Source organism: Biomphalaria glabrata, chromosome 15 (genome assembly GCF_947242115.1).
Source record: "Biomphalaria glabrata chromosome 15, xgBioGlab47.1, whole genome shotgun sequence".
Lineage (NCBI taxonomy): Eukaryota > Metazoa > Mollusca > Gastropoda > Planorbidae > Biomphalaria > Biomphalaria glabrata.
Window position 1 is genome coordinate 31,633,728 of NC_074725.1, and position 22,846 is coordinate 31,656,573.

Here is a 22,846-nt window from a genome sequence, read left to right on the forward strand (position 1 = left end):
CATAATCTTCAAATACAAAAACAAAATTTAATAAAATACTCTGAAAGACACAAAGATAAAGGCACATTCCTCGTCCCATATGCTAGGACAAATTTGTACAAATACTCCTTCTTCCCTAGTGCTATTAGAGCATGGAATGGGTTGCCTGAGCTAGTCAGGAAAACCAGTGACTTGGCAGAATTTAAGTCGTTGGTTAATATGCATGACTAAATGCATGACGCGTAGGACGTAATCATCTTCTTTTTTGAAGTAACGTCTGTATTATATAAGATAAGATAAGATAAAAAAAATATTTTTAAAACCCGATTGAACAACCGACGTTTCTGTCTGGAAGAGATCCAAGTCAATGCCTATGTAAAGCATTGCTATTTCCGATATATCTGACACTCCGGGCGCATGGGCTAGAATGCATGGCCGAAGGCCGAGTACACCGGGAACCTCCGCAATTTTCCTATGTTGTACCAAACTAGCCATGCAGGACTCGCCATTAGTGTAACGGTCCCTTGAGGAACGGCGCATGGATTATCGACAGGGACGTGGGAGCTCTCATTCAACTCCGCTCCGTGCAATGGGACCACTCTTGCGTTCACTTGGACACTCCCACAGGAGTTTTGTTTTGCTGTTCATTTAGCCTAATCACTTCCTCTAATGGTCGTTTCCACCCGAGTGCCACGTTGAGGCAGAACAGCGTAACCGGGATATTTGTGACCAACTAGCTCGCAAGTAACATGTTCGCGATCAACTAATGCGCATGCGCTGCCGCCTCTTTTGGTCTATCTATAAACCTAGGGAAAACTGAAGTCATGTTCAGGGGCGGACTGGGTGTCATAATCGGCCAGGGCATTTCTATTTCATCCGGCCCATAAATTGTATATTATATGATAGACATCCAATTCTAGGTCTACCTGTCCTCAAAATCATTATGTTAAATTTGATAATGTATCGATAGCTGTGATACAGTGAATATAGGCCCTAAATACGTCGCTCAGAGGGACCCTTTTGTAATAGAATACTAGGCCTATAATAAAAGATTTAACAGTTTAATACGCGTCTTACTGACATCCATGCCTCCCTTATCTTATAAAATACAGACGTGATTCCAAAAAAGATTATTACTATGGTCCTATCGGCCCATTTGGGTACAGGCCCACCGGGCATTTGCCCGAATGCTAATATAGCCAGTCCGCCCCTGGTCATGTTCCAGAAGTCCACAAAATAACCTAGCGCCAAAAATCACAGTAAAAGGACATCCCCTTAATTGTGGTAGACCACTCCACCTTTCTAGGAAGCATAGTGTCAAATGACGCATAACTTTCAATGCAGCGTTGTAGCAACCATAATGCGAAGGGATTCATTCAGGACCAATCGTCATAAATGCGCACAGGACACGCCCATTTTCTGATAACAAACAAAAAAGCTATTGAAGTTTAATCATATCAGGATTGTGAAATACAAACGAGCACAACGAATAATACTATAGAAACCAGGATAATAATTACGGAGAGAAAGGGTTAAGGAATGAAGTGATTTCTTCCTTTAGATCACATTTTCATCTCATGTTAAGCCAGCGGATACTAATACTCATATGTTGTCGACAAATGTCGAAAATGTGGAAATGTGGTTGAGTCGATTGAACACATTATGGCAGGATTTGCAGCCATATCAGAATCAGCCTACCTAGGTCGCCATAACCAAGTTACAAAGGTAATACACAAACACTTGGCTTTGAAACACAATTTGGTGGAATTCATTCTTCAAAATCATTTGTTGGGAGTAGGGGGGGGGGGGTTTAACTTAAAAATCTATGGAGTTTTTTTTTTAACAAATTCAAAACTCCCTTAGCTACGCTCATAGAATTTGGTGACTGTAGTTTGCTTTAGAATAATATTAAAGAGAGAGGTTTTAAACCCCAAAACTCTCTATAGGGGAATTTTAAACTGAAAACCATCTGGATGGGTTTTAAACTTAAAAAAAAAAAGCCTTCTGGGGGAGGGGGGTTTAAACTCAAAACCCCTTTGACTTGGCTACGCTCAAAGAATTTTGAGTGAGTAATTTACTTTTTTTTTTATATTGAAGAAGTATTTATAGCATCAAACCCCACTGAAAGGGGTTTAAACTCAAAACCCCCTTTGGCAACACTCATGACGGCCATAATGACTGGGCCTGAGGGGCCCTACCACGTACACAGATACCTTCGTTGCCTATCAAAGGGGGATAATACTGCAGACCTGCCACATCACCTTCAGTGAAGTCCAGTAGGGCGTCGGCGCCGTAGGTGCCATTATCCCCTTTGGTGGTTAGAAAGGCTTTTATCTAACCAACAGGCCTGGTCATGGGGCTCTTCACCCCTGTCCTGTCTGAGGGCTCTTAACGGTAGACGGTCATATCGGTTGACTGGGCCAGACCGGACCGTGACGTGTACACAGCGCACCGTCCCCGTTCTTGGACCCCACTCGCTACAAGTGGCCGAGAACAGTGCTGACTGCGGGGAGCTTGTCTCATATTACTATACTGTTGCCGCCACTGTTCCGTGCAAGGACCGCCACTCCAGCTAAGGGTCACTGATGACGGCCCCCTTGTGGAACGGCGTGGCGGACTTTTTGGACTGGTGTGCGGGCTACTTGTTCCATCCCTACCCCGAGTGAGATAAAAAAAAAAAAAAAAAGCTCACCCAGGGGGTCCCGCAAGGGCGTGATTCGCTACTCGTACTTAGCCTATCTAGGTCCACCCCTGGACGTTTCCACCGGATGGCCACGCTGAGGCGACGGGTAGGTGGAATTCCTCTGGTGCCACATCACCAGAAAATTTCTCAGTGGAAATTGATAAAGGGACTAGGCTACAATGAATTTTACTTCTCTTTAACGAAACTCGACCCTGTCAGTGCCAGAGAGTGAATACTCTTTCTTTTTTAACATCATAATAACAAGGTTACAAAGACAGTTTGTGTGGAAACACAAACTCAAAATCGGCCCCCGGCAGGTAAGAAGATAGGTATCAATATTTTCAGAGAGAACATCAGAGTTAAATTCGATCAGAGACAAATGACAGAGAAGAATGGAGAAAGAAGGTTGACAGATATTGTGTGGTGCCCCAGCGGTCCAACAAACCAAAGGGTAGGTGAAAGTGAATGTGAAGTTAAATGTGAACCTGGCCTAACTGATGTCTTATAATGAATATCTAATTGATTTAATTGTTTTGTAAATGGTCAATCTCTTATTCAAATCCTAAAAAAAAAAAAAAAAAAAACATTTTCCATAAAAAAAAAAAATTCCTTATTTTTTAATTTTACATTATAAATTACACAGGAATAGTAAGTTCTTACATGTACAAAACGAATTACCAATTGCCTATTAGTAATTTTTTTTTCATCAATGTAACATTTCTAAAATGACATCAACAGCTTGAGAGAAATTCTGGACAACTTTGAAAGGTTGTGGAATAATTCTCTTATCATTTTCTCTGTATTTACCTATCTGAACCAAAATACCTTTCATTCCTACAGATTGAGCCCCTTCATTGTCATCATTAGCATAATCTTAAATCATGATACATTGTGAAGGTTGACAGCTGCTTTCAGCTATAGAAGATAAAAAAAATTCTGCAGAAGGTTTGCCTATAATCTCAGCCTTTAAATCAGAAGCATACTCCAAGTCTGTAACAAATGGCCCTGGTCCCAGTGCTAAGCCATCACTTCTCTTGTAATACCTGGCCTTATGTATAGCTATTAGTTGAGCTCCATTATGTAGCAACCTCATGACCTTGTTCATGTTCTCATAATGAAATTCTTCTGGGCCACCTATGCAAAGCACGAGAGAAAACTGAACTCATTCCATCTGAGATGTCTCCGTAGGATCTTGAATGTCACATGGAAAGAAAAAGTGTGTAATACTGAGATTCTTGCGCGATCAGGTATTAGGTATTCCCAGCATCTTTACAACCTTCAGACAACGCCGCTTGCGCTGGCTTGGACATGTTCGCCGGATGGAGGACAAGCGCATCCCGAAAGTCATCCTCTATGGTCAACTCGCGACTGGCACAAGAAAAACTGGTCGCCCCCACCTCCGTTACATAGATGTAATAAAACGTGACCTCAAATCAGTGAACATCAATACTGACAATTGGGAAGACATAGCTCTAGACCGCAACAGGTAGAGAGAGACAGTGACCAAGAAAGCTATGGACAGTGAAAGTACATGGGTCTCAGCCCAGGAAGAAAAACGCACAATCCGAAAAACGGCCAGCTCCTCTACCACCGAAGCAAAAGCCACCTTAACCTGTGCTATCTGTGGACGGTAGTGTCTCTCCAAAATAGGGCTCCACAGCCACACGAGGAAGTGTGCTCTGAGATGAATCATAGTCGTTCTACGACTGAAGGAGGCCAATGGATGAAATTCTTCTGGAGCTCGACCAACCAGTACAGCATTAGGATCATGGGTTGGAACACCTTAAAGGTCACTTAGTGCACTTTTGTCAACTAAGATAAATGGTCTCAGTTGTTTTTCAATAACTTTTCTAGCTGCAGATAATGATGAATAAATTTCAGATTCTTAAACTTTAAAACCAATCTGTGTCAGTCTATTCAAAAGGAAGCCTTTAATTTCTTTTGTTGTGTTTGTAAAAAAAATTGTATTTGAATTTCACTTCTAGCTTGCAACCTAGCTAAGGCTTCTAGAGCAGTAGGTGTTGGGTCATCTTCTATATGGAGGGTTCCACTTAGATCATTTAAAATGGCTGTAATCGGATTTGTCATGCTGACAGAGAGTAATACTTTCATGAACAGAAATAAACTTATTCCTTTAGTTGAGTGTATTATGTATTGTGTGTAGCTTTACAGTTCACGCAATAATATGAAAAACTACTTATTAATTGTTGTTTTAAATTATGTCCAACTTATATGCATACTAAATAGATTTTTCTTTAAAAAAAAAGTAAACATTATTTTTGGGTAAATGTAATAGTTATTAGAACAGAACTTACAAATGTAAATTTTGAAAAATAAAACTAAAACCATTTGCATAAATATGTTAAAAATTGGGCAAATAGTTACCTCCCCTACTAAAGCACTTCTAGTGTTTGTTACTATTAATAGTGAATAGTTGTAAAAGTGGTGTATTTTTATGAAAAAAAACTGCTTGTATAAGTGATTTTAAAAATTAGATTTTTCGCTTTTAGGAAAGAAAAAAGTAGCCGTTGCATCAGAATTTTGAATGGACTATTATGATGTCGGATTTTCTAGTTTACGAGATCTAAACGGGACGGACGGACGGACAAACGGACAGACGGACAGACATTTCACACAAAACTAATAGCGTCTTTTCCACTTTCGGGGGCCGCTAAAAATGTTGTTTGTGTAAACAACGTGAAGAGTGTACTATAATTTCCTTTAATTTCCTCCCTTAATATTCCTGCATATGTTTACTCGTTTAATTACATGAATTAATAACAAGTATAGATTCTAAATTTAACTTTTAATTAATGACTAGCTGTAATAAATTTCTATCGATAAATCGTGAGCACATAACAGTAGTATATGCTCAAATATTTGCAAGTAAGAATATATAATTGATGAGCTGCAGCGGGTATATTGAGCAATGCAAGTGATCAGGAACTATATACAACTTCTCAATAACCTTGACTGCTCAACGTGGTTGCCTTAACCCGTTTGTCTTGTGTGTTATTGTAAGTGAAAGTATAATCTGAATAAACCAACAGTATCAGCATAATCAAAATAACAGGGTTACAAAGACAGTTTGTGTGAAAACACAAACTCAAATTAGGCCCCCGAAGTGGTCTACATAGAGTCTTCACTAGGATTCGAACACGGGTTTTCTGGTTCCAAGTGCTTTATCACTCAGCCACAGCATCTCCACATATTCATTTAGCGTACACTTATTTTTTTTTAAATAATAATTATTAACCTTATCCATACATTCTAAATTAATAACATGTTACATGTAATAAAGAGAAACAAAAAAAAAAGATTTATTCTTCTTACAAAATTAGATAAATTGGCAACACGAAAAAAAAAATAATTCTTGACCTATTTTAGGTAGTGAGCTAGCTAGAAATGACTTGAAAGACTTGGAGTTGGTCTACCACCCTCACATTGCTAGCTACGCCAGTGTGTGGGGCAGTGAATTTGGTGACATCTACACTATGGCATGTTTTATGACATTTGTTTCTTGACATCTGTCTCGACTCTCGTGACAAAACTTTTTACTTCAACTATCATTAAAAGCTATTATTTGTAAACACGAAACTGCCAACTGTCACAGATTGGACGCTCGTTGGATTAACGCTCACGGTAAGCCGAAGTGAGGTTACTGGATACAATTGAGCTAAAAAAAGTACCATGTCACTTAATGCTGAGGATTTACTGATTTCATCTGGGGATAACGTACATTTATGTAAGGCTGGTGCACTGTTGTCATCTTAGGCTGGTGCACTGTTGTCATCTTAGGCTGGTGTACTGTTGTCATTTTAGACTGGTGTACTATTGTCATCTTAGGCTGGTGTACTGTTGTCATCTTAGGCTGGTGTACTGTTGTCATCTTAGGCTGGTGTACTGTTGTCATCGTAGGCTCGTGTACTATTGTCATCTTAGGCTGGTGTACTGTTGTCATCTTAGGCTGGTGCACTGTTGTCATCTTAGGCTGGTGCACTGTTGTCATCTTGGGCTGGTGTACTGTTGTCATCTTAGGCTGGTGTACTGTTGTCATCTTAGGCTAGTGTACTGTTGTCATCTTGAGCTGGTGCACTGTTGTCATCTTGGGCTGGTGTACTGTTGTCATTTTGGGCTGGTGTACTGTTATCATCATAGGCTGGTGCACTGTTGTCATCTTAGGCTGGTGTACTGTTGTCATCTTAGGCTGGTGTACTGTTGTCATCTTAGGCTGGTGTACTGTTGTCATCTTAGGCTGGCGTACTGTTGTCATCTTAGGCTGGTGTACTGTTGTCATCGTAGGCTCGTGTACTATTGTCATCTTAGGCTGGTGTACTGTTGTCATCTTAGTCTGGTGCACTGTTGTCATCTTAGACTGATGCACTGTTGTCATCTTGGGCTGGTGTACTGTTGTCATCTTAGGCTGGTGTACTGTTGTTATCTTAGGCTAGTCTACTGTTGTCATCTTAGACTGCTGTACTGTTGTCATCTTAGACTGGTGTACTGTTGTCATCTTAGACAGGTGCACTATTGTCATCAAAGACTTGTGCACTATGATCATCTTAGATTGGTGCACTATTGTCATCTTGGACTTTTGCAATATCGTCATCTTAGACTTGTGAACTATTATCATCTTGGACTTTTGGGCTGTTGTCATAATGTACTATGACATTATGAGGTTAAATGACTCTAATTTCTGTCAACCCTTTTTAACAATCTTTAATAAAGTTATAATTCTTTGCATAAAATAATTAATTCATTAAATATGTTTACAAATAACTCCCAACTTAATTTTTTTTAGGGATCTTAGTGAAGTGAATTGATTAATAAAACAAAAAATAGAGTTTGGCCCCTTAGGCTACACCGATTGATGGGGACGACTCCCCCCCCCCACCCCCCCAACTTAGCACTGAAATAAAGCCAGTACGGAAGTCACTTTAATGACCCGGTAATTTGTGACTGCATCTGTAAGTCTACAACGTACAGGTTTGACCCCCCAGGCCCCAAAGGGACATAATCCACAGCCTTCCGATAATTCTTTAGCTTGAAGCTTCTGTTTTAAGTCTGTAATTAATAACAATACTGATCGTTGATAGGTTCGCGGTGTAATGACAGCCGCTCGCTGCGGAAAGTCATTAGCCTGACATTGGAACACAAAAGTGTATATAACGCTGAGGTTTCGGAAAGGTCCGATCACCAGCTATCCCGAGAAGACCAGAAGACCTTTCCGTGAGTACATGTTTCATCCAATAGATAGTCTCTTTATCCCATATAGTAGGAAAATTAACCCGTTTGTCCCTTTTATTGATCGAAAAGAAAATATATATTTTTTACGATATAAATAAATATTAAATTGTAAAATAAATAAATATATGCAAAAAAGCAAACACCTGATACCAAACGCTAAGTAACGCACACGTATGCACATATATATATATATATATATATATATATATATATATATATATATATATATATATATATATATGCACATATGTGTAGTACTGTCCATTGCAGAGATATAACACACGCTAATGGAACACGGCATTAATGTATTCACATTTGTAAGGCTTATTCTATTAAAAAAAAAATGCACGTCAGTAAGAACAGTGGCGCCTAAGCTGCCCTTTAAAGCGTTCCCGTGGTGCAAAAAAAAAAACACAATACAAAGCCATCAAAGTCAGGAACCTTATTAAGTTAAAATCACGGACCTATATATATATATATATATATATATATATATATATATATATATATATATATATATATTATACATAGACTCGAAATGAAGATTTTTGAACAATTAAAATGTCATGAAAATTTTCAAAAAGTTGAAACAAAGCGTTGTTTTGTAAAGTAGTTATAATTGGTAAAGTTGTTGTTTTTTTCAACCCTAACCTATGTGACAAATAATTTAACGTTTAAATCTAGACTTAGTAATTGAGCATCGAAAATAAGAGCACTCTCGCCTCATAATTATAATCTTGCAATTTTTAGAAAGACTCAAGTAATCAATATATATAAATGTACGTAAGGTTATAAAAATCAACAGACTTTAATTATTTCGATCTTATCTTATCTTATATAATACAGACGTTACTTCAAAAAAGAAGATGATTACGTCCTACGCGTCATGCATATTAACCAATGACTTAAATTCTGCCAAGTCACTGGTTTTCCTGGCTAGCTCAGGCAACCCATTCCATGCTCTAATAGCACTAGGGATTAGATCTAGGATTTTCGAGATGTTATCTCAATGGAAACTAACAGGAAATGGCTTTATTTCATAAATTCGCGTGACTATAAGAGTTATGTGATTAATAGCATATTCTATTTAAAATCTGCAAAATGGTATCACATTATTTCTAAACTTTGAAAACTAAAGATCATTACTTTTCTAAGACAGGAAATTTTCCTAGATTCGGGTGACTTCCCTTACAGTTTGAAAAAGGGCTACACACAGAGCAATCTCTCTCTCTCTCTCTCTGTATATATATAGGTCTGTGATGTGATCATTTTTGGATGACAATGTTTTTCTATTTTCCAGTTGGGTATAATACACCTAGGTCTATGGTTTTGTACTTAAAAAATTTAGTTTAAAATATGGTTCAAACTTTAAAAAAAAAAAAGAATCTAAAAATAAAAAAGTGTCCCTCTAAACTCTCCGAATATGCGAGCGCTCCGTTAACTCTTTCTCTCCGTAATTATTTACCACATTCTGGTGGAATCAACGCTGGTATCGTCATTTAGGAGAGAAAGAGTTAAGGAAAAAAAATCTGGGAAACACTGGCCTACCTAGGTCACAAGAAGCTAAACTGCAAAAGTTGGCTTAGGACAGTTACGAAACCAAAATTCTAACAGCAGTAGTTTTGTATTTCTCATGTGTAACTATCGTGACCTTTTAAATCTGCAGTAACTTATTTAAAGTGAAAGTCAATTTTACTCATGAAAATCTATCTATGTATAGGCCTTATAAATGCAGATAATATATACAAAATTAAAGCATCCAAATTTTTATTTAAAAAAATATCTTTTAACTCTTTACCTCCCTAACTGACGATAACAGCGTTGAATCCGCCAGAATGTGGTAAATAATTACGGAGAGAAAGAGTTAATAATTGTTATTAAAATGAAATGTATAACGTAGTCACTTTGTGCGGAAAAAGCGCTAAGCTTCCGGTCCGAGGGGTTCCGGACCGAGGGGTTCCGGTCCGAGGGGGTTCCGGCCAGTCATGGGTTCGAATTCTGTGATTTTTTTAATGCGTACCTGCAATTAGTTGGGGGAAAGTAAAGGCGGTTTGTCGTTGTGCTGGCCACACGACACTCTCGTTAAAAGATGACCTTAACATCATCTGCCCTATAGATCTGACTGACTTTTCAAAAATATTTTTTTTTTTTAAACATGTATTACTAAGTATTGAGTATTTCTATCCATGATAGAATGATGGACAACCTGTTTGTCCCTATTCGTTGTACGAAAAAAAAACAACAATTGTACAAACAACACAAAAGAAAAAACAAAAACGCAGTGATATCAAACTCTTTTTACTATTCACGCACACACACGCACAGACACATACATACGTAAATACATACATACATACATACATACATACATACATACATACATACATACATACATACATACATACATACAAACATATATAATATATAATAATTTAATTTATAGAGCGCTGTTAACAAACAAGGCACTGTGTACATACATACATTCATACATACATACATACATACATACATGCACACACATACACGCATATGCTTACATACATACATATATAGGCCTATATATGCATACATACATACATACATATATACACACATATACATACACGCATAGGCCTACATACATACTTACATACATATAAACATACATACATACATGCATACGTTTTTTTTTGGTCAATAAACAGTATATCAAAGCGATTAAAATCGTATTATTATAATTATTATTATTATTATTATTATTATTATTATTATTATTATTACATACTTGCTAGTATGATTAGTTTCCTTTTTTTTTTATTGTAGGTGTAACATCTTTTCTTATTCATGCTTATGAAATATTCATGCAAATGATTTTTGTAGCTCGTAAATAGTTTCACTACTGAGCAGACTTTTTTAAAAAACTCTTTTGCAGACGTAAAATGGCTTCCAAGATTGTGTTGTTGCTTGCTTGTACCATAGCAAGCTCTTTTGCTACCTATGGAGGCCTTGGAGGTCTTGGAGGCGGTTACGGCCTTGGAGGCGGTTATGGCCTTGGAGGCGGTGTCGGCCTCGGTGGCGGTCTGGGATACGGTGGTGGCGTCGGAGGTGGTCTCGGATACGGAGGTGGTCTAGGATACGGAGGTGGACTAGGATACGGTGGTGGTCTAGGATATGGAGGTGGTCTTGGTGTTGGAGGAGGTCTAGGATACGGCGGTGGTCTAGGATACGGTGGTGGTCTAGGATATGGAGGTGGTCTTGGTGTTGGAGGAGGTCTAGGATACGGCGGTGGTCTAGGATACGGCGGAGGTCTAGGATACGGCGGTGGTCTAGGTCTCGGAGGAGGTCTAGGATACGGCGGCGGACTTGGATACGGCGGCGGTCTTGGATATGGAGGAGGTCTAGGTCTGGGAGGTGGTCTAGGTCTAGGAGGTGGTCTTGGAGCTGGTTACGGTGTTGGAGGTGGTTACGGCCTTGGAGGAGGTTACGGAGCTGGCGGATACAACGGCCTCAATGCAGGTTACGGACTCGGAGCCGGAAACTATGGCGCTGGCGGTTACGGAGGCGGTTACGGAGGTGCCAATGGTTTCGGAGGAGCTCAAGGTTTCGGAGGCGGCAAAATAGGAGGAGGATCTAGTGGGTTCAGCAAGAGCACCACCTCCAGCTCATCTGGACACTCCACTGGAGGATACGCCAGCGGAGGCGGTGGCTTCGCCGACCTCGGAGGCTTCAACCAAGGAGGAGGCTACGGAGGCGGAGCCGGAGCTTACGGATCTAATCTAGGAGCTAACGGCTACCTCGGATCCGCCAACGGTTTCGGAGCCGGAGGCAACTATGGAGCCGGAGGTGGCTTCGGAGCCGGAGCCGGTCTTGGAGCCGGAGGCTTGTTGTATTAACTGATAAAATGACTCTCCCAAAACTGTAATTTGTTTTAAGACCAAAGTAATTGGTGGCCAAAGCCCCAGAAGGGACCAGAAGCAATGAGATAAAACGATGGATTGACAACACCTGTATTGTTTTGCATGAGACAAATGAAGAGGAGAGAGAGAATATGTGGCTTTAATAAATGTTATCAAACCATATCTTTTGTTTGTTTATTTCTTAACTTTTGGTCAAATCTCGTTTTGAAAAATGTTTAACCAATAATTTTAGAAAATAGTTTTTAAATATATACCAAAGTCATGTATAATATTGCATTTCATTCAGGTATATTTCAGTGATAAAAAAAAGTCTCAGAAGTAGCTATTTGCGTATTTAAGAAGATCTAAATGTAAAAATATTTTACAACAAAAAAAAAAAAAAATAAAAAAATCACAAAATTTATTATAATTGTAAATGGCGTTTGAAAAATAACATTGCTGAAAACATATAAGAATTAGATAAGAATTAGGAGTTTGTGCCTTTAGAATTTAAAAAAAATAAATAATTCTTTTAGACCAACACGGTGCTGTGTTACATACTTGACAATTCATCATGAATCTTTGAAAGCACATTGCAAGAAGGTACATCGGATCATCCCCCCCCCCCCACCAATCCATCCAGCAGAACTTAAATTTCAAGCGTCCGTGCATTATAAGCCAACGAATAGTCGTATCGCTCAACAATCGGATGGTATGAGAGTTAACCCCCTTTCTTTCTCCCAAATTGTCCAGACAAGTGATAGGATCATAGCGCGTTGAAAAAAAGTTAAAGAATGAAATTGCGCTGAACAACACAATTGGTAAAAATAATTCTAATCGCACACATTTAATCATTGTTGGTCTAGATCTATTACAAATTTAATGACATGACTGATCCAAACTAATGAATACAATTACACTTAATATAAGTTTTCATTTTAAATATTTGTTAATTTTTTGTTTGTTTGTAAAGTTGTTTTAAATCAAAATGTCGGACGCTAGTTCTCTCAGATGGCTCAGAAGATACAATATGTTTCAAGCCTCAGGACAAGAGTCTAATTTGAAAAGTTATTCATAAAACCCTAAACCATAATATACTACGACACCAACCACTATCTAAACACCGCGCCCACCATTACGTAATAACCCATAGCAAATGAAATCTCACTTAGGCAGACCCTACAACCACTACAGCCCAACATAATCAACACCCTGTACGGCAGTGCAGAACAACTTAAGACAGCGGTTCTCAACCTTTTAAGCTCGGAGACCCCTTTTTACAATCCCCCCCTCTGTCGCGACCCCCCCCCCCCCACACACACACACATACGGCAATAGAAGAATAAACAATACCAATCCATATTTTCAATGGTCTTAGGCGACCCCTGGCAATTGGTCAATCGACCCCCCAAGGGGGTCGCGACCCACAGGTTGAGAGCCCCTAACTTAAGAGAACAGCACACTATTTTTCCTTGGCACAGTCTGCAAAAGAGCTGACAGCTCAGCAGCAAAATGCTGGCTAGAACGAGAAGTAGAACAAACCATTAGTTTTCTTTTAGACCTTGCAACCTATAGGGCAGATGGTGTAAAAGCCCTGCGGCCAACTGTTAACAAGGGTGTCATGTGGCCAGCATAACTTCACTTTACTTCACCAAGCTAATGTTACTTTACCAAGCTAATGTTACTTTACCAAGCTAATGTTACTTTACCAAGCTAATGTTACTTGACCAAGCTAATGTTACTTTACCAAGCTAATGTTACTTCACCAAGCTAATGTTACTTTACCAAGCTAATGTTACTTTACCAACCTAATGTTACAAGCTAATGTTACTTTACCAAGCTAATGTTACTTTACCAAGCTAATGTTACTTTACCAAGCTAATGTTACTTTACCAAGCTAATGTTACTTTACCAAGCTAATGTTACTTGACCAAGCTAATGTTACTTGACCAAGCTAATGTTACTTGACCAAGCTAATGTTACTTGACCAAGCTAATGTTACTTTACCAAGCTTATGTTACTTGACCAAGCTAATGTTACTTTACCAAGCTAATGTTACTTTACCAAGCTAATGTTACTTTACCAAGCTTATGTTACTTTACCAAGCTTATGTTACTTTACCAAGCTAATGTTACTTCACCAAGCTAATGTTACTTTACCAAGCTAATGTTACTTTACCAAGCTAATGTTACTTTACCAAGCTAATGTTACTTTACCAAGCTTATGTTACTTTACCAAGCTTATGTTACTTTACCAAGCTTATGTTACTTTACCAAGCTAATGTTACTTTACCAAGCTAATGTTAGGTACCGATAGGAGCTGGGTGGACTCAGAAGTGCCCTTAACATCCCGAAATAAAAAAAATTATCAGTCTTCACCTGGATTCGAACCCGGGACCCCCGGTTCGAAAGCCAAACTCCTTATCGATCAGCCAACAAAAGAAATCATTATTTACGTATTTATTGTCATAAAGTAAAAAAAGTAAAGTTCCCCCTTTCAGACCTTGTGGTCTATAGGGCAGATGATGTAAAGGTCATCTGATTCTGTGGCCTACGGTTAACGAGGGTGTCATGTGGCCAGCACAACGATCAACCGCATTTACTTTTCCCCAACTAATGTCAGGCACCCATTAGAGCTGGGTGGAGTCAGAGGCGCCCGAAGATCCCGAAATTAAAAATCCCAGTCTTCATCAGGATTCGAACCTCGGACCCCCGGTTCGGAAGTCAAGCGCTTTACCGCTCAGCCACCGCGCTTCATGGTGAGGTTCATGACGGCACAAAATCCACGTTCTACGATTCTAGAAATAGGAAACTATGAAAGCAGTCAACAGCGTCTGCACCTGTTGGTGTGCGAGCACTTTGAAGTATACAGAAAAAGACTAAATGTTATTGTTTCAGGCACAATGTCAACAAAACCAGCTTAAATTGAATCTGTAAAATTATTGAAAAAACCTTCCGCCCAAAAAAAAATAGTACTACATACTACATACAATCTCTCTCTTATTTTCTTCGGCTTCTAACTTTAATACCGAAGTATTACATATTCTTCTTTCTACTTTTCGACCAGAACTCCCCCCTCCCCAATTCAACCCCACCTTCACAATTTTCGTCCCTTTTATAGTACAGTGACATCCGCTCTCTTTTTTCTTTAGCATCCTTTAATGCAGCGGTTCTCAACCTTTTAAGCTCGGCGACCCCTTTTTACAATCCCCCGCTCTGCCGCGACCTCCCCCCCCCCCCAACACAAACACACATACAGAAGAGTAGACAATAACAATCCATAATTTCGATGGTCTTAGGCGACCCCTGGCAAATCCTCAATCGACCCTCAAGGGGGTAGCGATCCGCAGGCTGAGAACCCCTGCTTTAATGATGAATGAATCGACCTCTCCCCACACCTTTTAGTCTTGAACTCTATATAGCATCTTTGCTTAGTTGTAACCTTTTTTTTTTCCCCACAAATCTTTTATAAACTCAGTCCGTCCGTCTGTCTGTCTGATATACATTATCTCCCCAGTTCCCAGTCTCGGATCAAGTTAAAATTTAGCATCATAGTCGATGACAACACATGAATCAATCAAAACCAATTTGTTAATTAATTAGTGGTAATTAATCATTTTTTTATAGAGAAAAATGAAGTTAAACCTCACAGTATTGAGAAGGTAAATGAATTGCCTTGTTTAGCAGGATACATTAATTTCATGTGTTTTTTCCACGAACAACATAACAAAACGTTTGATCCAATTATATATCAAAATCTGGTCACGTGGTTTCTTCAAGGTAGTCGTATTGACCTTGATCCTATATTGTTCTCGTCTTCCTATTATACAATACAATATGAAAAATCTTTTTACAGTACCTCTATTATAGTGATAATTTCGCCAAAGGAAGACCACGAATGCGATGGATTGATGATGTGGAGGCACAGCTTTAACGGCATGGGGTTTGGGCGTGGAGACGAAAGGCCCAGGAGAGATCTGAATGGAGGGGTGTGTTAAGGCAGCCCAAAGTCCTCTATGGGCTGTAGCGCCACTGGGATGGATGGATGGAAATCAGGACTTCATGGAAAACTTGAACAAGCCAGGAGCAGGCATGGACGGATGATCTCAAAAATGGCTCTAACGATTTTCATAGAATTGTTGTTTTGTTTTTGTTTTACATGTCTCGGATGTTCCTTCAGAGTTGAAGATAATTACTTCCTAGTCCAAACCTCCCGCAGGACGACCAGGGTTTGGAGCGGGCAGGGTTTGAACCAGGGACCATCGATAAATCTGAACGACAGTCAAACCTCACGACCAGGCAGACATCCTAACTGTTGTTATATATCGCTAACAAAAAAAAAAAAGTTACTAGCTCGTTCGCGACACGGGGAAAACTCGAGCCTTCTTCTTCTTCTTCTTCGTTCTCATTGTTATGTTGGAATGTTCATATGACTAGACCAATACATGAGATGAACTGCGCAGTGGTTTCCAAATCAGGGAGCTCTCCATATAGTTCTCTTTCTATTGGGGTGATTTGGGGCCAATGTCTTATACGGGCCTCTTGGTAAAGAGAGCAGTTTTGGAGGACGTGGTCGGCATTCTCTGGTGATACTCCACATGGGCAGATTTCACTGGTTCCAATTTTGAGCTTCCGGTGCATGTGTTGTCGCATTCTGTTGTGTCCGGTCCTGAGTCGAAAGATTAGACGTTGGTCTTGTCGGGATAGCTTATAGTAAGCATCATCTTTTTTGTGATTTGGATGAGAGCTCGTCCATTTCTCATTTATTTTGTTTACAATTAAGTTCTTCATTTCTTCTCCAGCCTGACCGCTATCATTTTTCAAGTAAAAAATAAATTACATTTAAATTTGGCTTTGAAAGGACTATCACTTTCGGGAATTTCCCACTGTGGTCTAAGGCTTTATTGCCTTTATTGATTCAAGAGTTGAATAAATGAATGTTCAGGAAAACTGTGCGCATCGTCTTCTGGGTCTAGATCTAAAAGCATATCATTGGGACATTATAAAGTGTACTAGATCAATACATTCACTTAACCAGGACTCCTTCTCGGGGAGAAGGTGGGAGAGGTGGGGTACAAATATGTTTCATTGTTTTTTAATCTAACATTCATATAAATGTTCCATAGTTTTTTAACATTCATATGATTTCAAAGAGAAAAATAATCGCTCTAAAAGTTGCATATAGGAGGTAGGCCTCAGGAGGTAGGCCTCAGGAGGTAGGCCTCAGGAGATAGGCCTCAGGAGGTAGGCCTCAGGAGGTAGGCATAAGGAGGTAGGACTGAGGAGGTAGGACTCAGGAGGTAGGCCTCAGGAGGTAGGACTCAGGAGGTAGGCCTCAGGAGGTAGGCCTCATGAGGTAGGCCTCAGGAGGTAGGCCTCAGGAGGTAGGACTCAGGAGGTAGGACTTAGGAGGTAGGCCTCAGGAGGTAGGACTCAGGAGGTAGGACTCAGGAGGTAGGCCTCAGGAGGTAGGCCTCAGGAGGTAGGCCTCAGGAGGTAGGACTCAGGAGGTAGGACTCAGGAGGTAGGCCTCAGGAGGTAGGACTCAGGAGGTAGGACTCAGGAGGTAGGACTCAGGAGGTAGGACTCAGGAGGTAGGACTCAGGAGGTAGGCCTCAGGAGGTAGGACTCAGGAGGTAGGCCTCAGGAGGTAGGCCTCAGGAGGTAGGCCTCAGGAGGTAGGCCTCAGGAGGTAGGACTCAGGAGGTAGGACTCAGGAGGTAGGCCTCAGGAGGTAGGACTCAGGAGGTAGGCCTCAGGAGGTAGGCCTCAGGAGGTAGGCCTCAGGAGGTAGGACTCAGGAGGTAGGACTCAGGAGGTAGGACTCAGGAGGTAGGACTCAGGAGGTAGGCCTCAGGAGGTAGGACTCAGGAGGTAGGCCTCAGGAGGTAGGCCTCAGGAGGAAGGCTCAGGAGGTAGGCCTCAGGAGGTAGGCCTCAGGAGGTAGGCCTCAGGAGGTAGGACTCAGGAGGTAGGCCTATTGTCTTTAAAGAAGTATTGTTTAAAATGTTTTTCATGTTTATCCACAATGTACCAAGCACAATAACGTTGTACACAACATATACACATAGATAATCTCAATTAAACAAACTCTACGGTTTAAAGAACAAGACTAAATTATCTAGTTAGACTACTGGCCAATAGAAACATAATTCCGAGAAACTAATGTTATTAATTAACAAAATACTTTGAATCAACAGTTCACACTTAGCCTGACGCAGTTCTAGTCATTCTATATATAGAATCATTTAGAATGCCATTCTATAGAATTCCAAGGCAAAGTAGAATATGGAGAAATCATTTCTTACTTTGCTGAAATCTTCAGGCATTCTACAGAATGCCGGATTTGTACTTTGCAGCTAACATATATAAGACTTGAGGTCAATTAAAACACCACGACCTAGACTTATTTACCCCGGAAGGAAATGGTGATACAGGGAGACCTGGGCCAACAAATTCTAGGTAGCCTCGTTGACATCAGAAGTGATTATGTGATTATAAAAGTTATAAAAGAGTCTACAATGGAACAAGATGTGCAATGGTAAAACGCTAGGCTGTCGAACCGGGGTCACGGGTTCGAATCCTGGTTAAAGACAGGGATTTTCAATTTCGGGATCTTTAGGGCACCCAGCTCTAATGCCTAACTGATATTAGTTGGGGAAAAGTAAAAGTGGTTGGTCGTTGTGCTGGCCACATATCATCCCATTTTCACAGCTAACCGTGGGCCACATAAACAGATGACCTTTACACCATCTGCCCTATAGATCGCAATGTCTGAAACACTGGAATGACCATACGTACTGGAAAAAATATTCATGGCGTGACATTGTGAAAAATCGACTTTGGAGATAACGGTACAGATGTATGTCTTGAAATGGTAAAAGGGTCCATTTCATTGGAAGAAATTCTATCCAACAAGAAACAGGGAGGAATGGATCTTGTGTGGTGCTCCAACGGTTCAACAAACTAATGGTAGGTGAAGGGGAAGAGGCGCGAAGACGTGAGTCAGCATTGGCACCCCATACCACTGGTAAACAGATACATGACGCGAAGATGTGAGTCAGCATTGGCACCCCATACCACTGGTAAACAGATACATGATTTGAAGATGTGAGTCATCATTGGCACCCCATACTACTGGTAAACAGATACATGACGTGAAGATGTAAGTCAGCATTGGCACCCCATACTACTGAAAAACAGATACATGACGTGAAGATGTGAGTCAGCATTGGCACCCCATACCACTGGAATACAGATACATGACGTGAAGATGTGAGTCAGCATTGGCACCCCATACCACTGGTAAACAGATACATGACGCGAAGATGTGAGTCAGCATTGGCACCCCATACCACTTGTAAACAGATACATGACGCGAAGATGTGAGTCAGCATTGGCACCCCATACCACTGGTAAACAGATACATGACGCGAAGATGTGAGTCAGCATTGGCACCCCATACCACTTGTAAACAGATACATGACGCGAAGATGTGAGTCAGCATTGGCACCCCATACCACTTGTAAACAGATACATGACGCGAAGATGTGAGTCAGCATTGGCACCCCATACCACTGGTAAACAGATACATGACGCGAATATGTGAGTCAGCATTGGCACCCCATACCACTGGTAAACAGATACATGACGCGAAGATGTGAGTCAGCATTGGCACCCCATACCACTGGTAAACAGATACATGACGCGAAGATGTGAGTCAGCATTGGCACCTCATACCACTGGAATACAGATACATGGCGCGAAGATGTGAGTCAGCATTGGCACCCCATACCACTTGTAAACAGATACATGACGCGAAGATGTGAGTCAGCATTGGCACCCCATACCACTTGTAAACAGATAGATGACGCGAAGATGTGAGTCAGCATTGGCACCCCATACCACTGGTAAACAGATACATGACGCGAAGATGTGAGTCAGCATTGGCACCCCATACCACTGGAATAAGGTACATGGCGCGAAGATGTGAGTCAGCATTGGCACCCCATACCACTGGAATACACCATACAGAGTCGAGTAGAAAGAATACACCTTTTATTTTACACAGCTTTTAATCAACAAAAAAGTTTGACCATATTTTTTCTTTCTCATTTTCCATTCTGAGATCAAGTCAAAAACTTGTGTACAATTATTTATTGAACCTAACAAGACATGAATCAATAAAAGCATCAAACAATTGTTGGTGATTAATTATTTTCTTTGACTTCGAAATAAGGGGAACAAATGTTACTTAACGAGAGATGTGAATATATATCAGGATTTAGTCCCCTAATTATGTAAACACTAAATTTAGAAAGCCTTCAGGAGAGAAGACTTAAAAGTAAAGTAGCAATTATGCATAAAACACTCAACTATTATTTTCAAATACAAAAACAAAATTTAATAAAATGCTCAGAGAAACACTGTGTGATGCACCATGGCAAATGTGCGCAAATACTCCTTCTTCCCTAGTGCTATTAGAGCATGGAATGGGTTGCCTGAGCTAGCAAGGAAAACTAGTGGCTTAGCAGAATTTAAGTCGTTGGTTAATATACATGACTGAATGCATGACGCGTAGGACGTAATCATCTTCTTTTTTGAAGTAACGTCTGTATTATATAAGGTAAGATAAGATACACGTTTCATTCTCACTATTCCCATTCTTGTATCAAGTTGAAATTTTGCATTACTATTCCTAGTCATTACAAGGTCATCTGCCGTCATCGAGAAATACATAGAAGTCTAATTCATAAAGCGCTGGTTTTGAGCGTGTATGTGATTTGTTTGTGAATGTTGTTCGTATTTGTTCTATATTGTTATTGTTACAGTAGTTACGCTGAAGTAGTCAGTTGTAAATCATTTAGCACTAATTAATTAATTTCGTTTTATGTAACAGAAAGTGAGCTAAGACCTGTAGTATTCGGATAAATGGCAGTAATTAGCGGTTATTTCCGCTTAGATAAGCTACGGATGGAGGACAATCGCATCCTGAAAGTCATTCTCTACTCGCAACTGGCGTCTGGCTCAAGAAAAACTGGTCGCCCCCACCTCCATTACGTGAATGTAATCAAACAGGCCCTCAAAACAGTGAACATGGATACTGATCATTGGGAAAACATTATCCTAGACTGCTCTAGATTTAGAGAAACGGTAACCAAGAAAGAAATGGACAGTGAAAAACCACGGGCCTCAGCTCTGGAAGAAAAGCTTGCCATAGAAATGAGAAAGTCCTCTACTACCAAAGCGAAAGCCACTTTAACCTACGAAATTTGTGGACGACAGTGTCTCTCCCAAATAGGGCTCCACAGTCACATGTTAGTGGTTCTAAGACAGAAGGAGGTCAACAAGCTATGGTTTTAGAAAGTATTTTTTGAGATTTTGCTTGTTTTCATTGAAGATCCTTCTTAAAATATGTTCGCATATGTTGCAGACTACTAGTTCTGGTAGCCAATGGTTTGTTCTGCATGTTGGACTACAAGTAAAATAAAAAAGTCTACTGTTCACAATGACACCAAAGTTCAAAAGTGCGACCTTTCATCGACATATATACTAGCCATATAGCCGCGGGGTACAATCAAGTTCTTTCTCCTAATTAGGTGCTTCACGCTTCCGGCCACAAATAAAATAATTTTAAGTCAGTAATTAATAACAATATTGAGCAAGTCAAGGGAGTTAAGTTGAAGTTTTAATTGCTGGTTCGAAATATCGAAAGTAATTAATCAGAAATATTTACAGATAAAGAAATACAATGCTAGGATTTCTAGGATATAGATCTACATTATCCGGAAATGTCAGGTTTGGACATGTAAATCTTTTGAAGCAAGAGCGAATCCAGAGCTTTAGATTAGGTTGGGCTTGTTTGTTTTCTTTAAAATTTCGAGCTTTTTTTTTAATAATGAAAATTGAAAAGTCTCATTATCGATAATAGGTTGTACATTTTTTTTTAAAAAAAGATTCTTGAAATCTTTTTGTAACATTTAATTTTCTTGCCAAAAGATTTAGAAGTTTCATTATCGATAATAGGTTGTACTGTTTTAACAAGCAACACCCCAAATGAGTCTTAAAATCTTTTTGTTGATTTATTCGTCATAGTTTTTTCACTGCAAAAAAAAAAAAACAAAAAAAACTCAACGCCCTATTAACGATAGGGGCCTTTTTGGAAAGAAATTAAAGATAAATGAAATTTGTTCTTTTTAAAATAATATTTCAAAACATGTTGTGGGCCAGATTTATCCTTTCCGTGGGGCCAGAGTTGGCCCGCGGGCCGTCGGTTGCCCATCACTGAACTAAATGGCTGCCTGGTGGTGTAGCATGCGGTCAAGACTGTCGTTTCGATAGTCCCGGGTTCTGCCCGTCGCTTTTCCGTCGTCGTCCTGCGGGAGGTTCGCGCTAAGAACTTTTTTAATCTTCATTTCTGAAGGAACATACCAAAGACGTTAAACAAACAAGACCATCCCAATTATTACATTGAAGGGCCACCATTTATCATTCGTCTTTGTTTTTCACGTAAAAAAAAAACAACCTAATATCAATAATTGGACTTAAATGATGGTGAACAACGAGGACGGATGATTTAAACGTGACAGGCGAAAGGACATACAGACAGCACAAAAACTATTCCACTTTTGGCGGAATCTAGAAAAGAAGTTTAATATTATCATTGAAGTGATCTCCTTTGAAAAAGTCTCACACAAACAAGGGCCTTTCAAATATAAATTTCAAGTGAACTCTTAAGAAGGCTTAATCGTATCGCAAAGACCTTCCTTCAGGGAACAGTACCAGGAATAAGAAGAAGAGGCAGACAGAGAAAGCGATGGGAAGGCTTAATAGTATCGCAAAGACCTTCCTTCAGGGAACAGTACCAGGAAAAAGAAGAAGAGGCAGATAGAGAAAGCGATGGGAAGACAACATAAAAGAATGGACGGGCCTGCCATTGAAAGAGGATCTAAGTAAGACAAAAGACAGAGAGGAATGGAGAAAGACGGTCGACAAATCTTGCATGGTGACCCAACGGTCCAACAGACTAAGGGGTAGGTAAAGGTAAAAAAATCGTATCAAAG

The 22,846-nt window shown here is 39.9% G+C and overlaps 2 protein-coding genes and 1 pseudogene across 3 annotated transcripts in view; 2 read left to right on the forward strand and 1 right to left on the reverse strand.

The window, feature by feature from the left end:
- Positions 1-22,846, forward strand: part of LOC106070989 (uncharacterized) — a 143,770-nt gene that overhangs the window by 91,062 nt on the left and 29,862 nt on the right. The gene's annotated exons all lie outside the window — the stretch shown is intronic.
- On the reverse strand, positions 3,369-4,750 carry LOC129923068 (haloacid dehalogenase-like hydrolase domain-containing protein 2; annotated as a pseudogene).
- On the forward strand, positions 7,734-11,965 carry LOC106078299 (uncharacterized). Its single transcript, XM_056012800.1, has 2 exons — positions 7,734-7,891; positions 10,821-11,965. Exon 2 carries the CDS (start codon positions 10,828-10,830, stop codon positions 11,779-11,781), a length of 954 nt encoding a protein of 317 aa, XP_055868775.1. The 5' UTR covers positions 7,734-7,891; positions 10,821-10,827; the 3' UTR covers positions 11,782-11,965.

Bases quoted from the DNA above. Each gene is read 5' to 3' on its own strand.
- LOC106078299 (XM_056012800.1), top strand. From the start codon at position 10,828: ATGGCTTCCAAGATTGTGTTGTTGCTTGCTTGTACCATAGCAAGCTCT.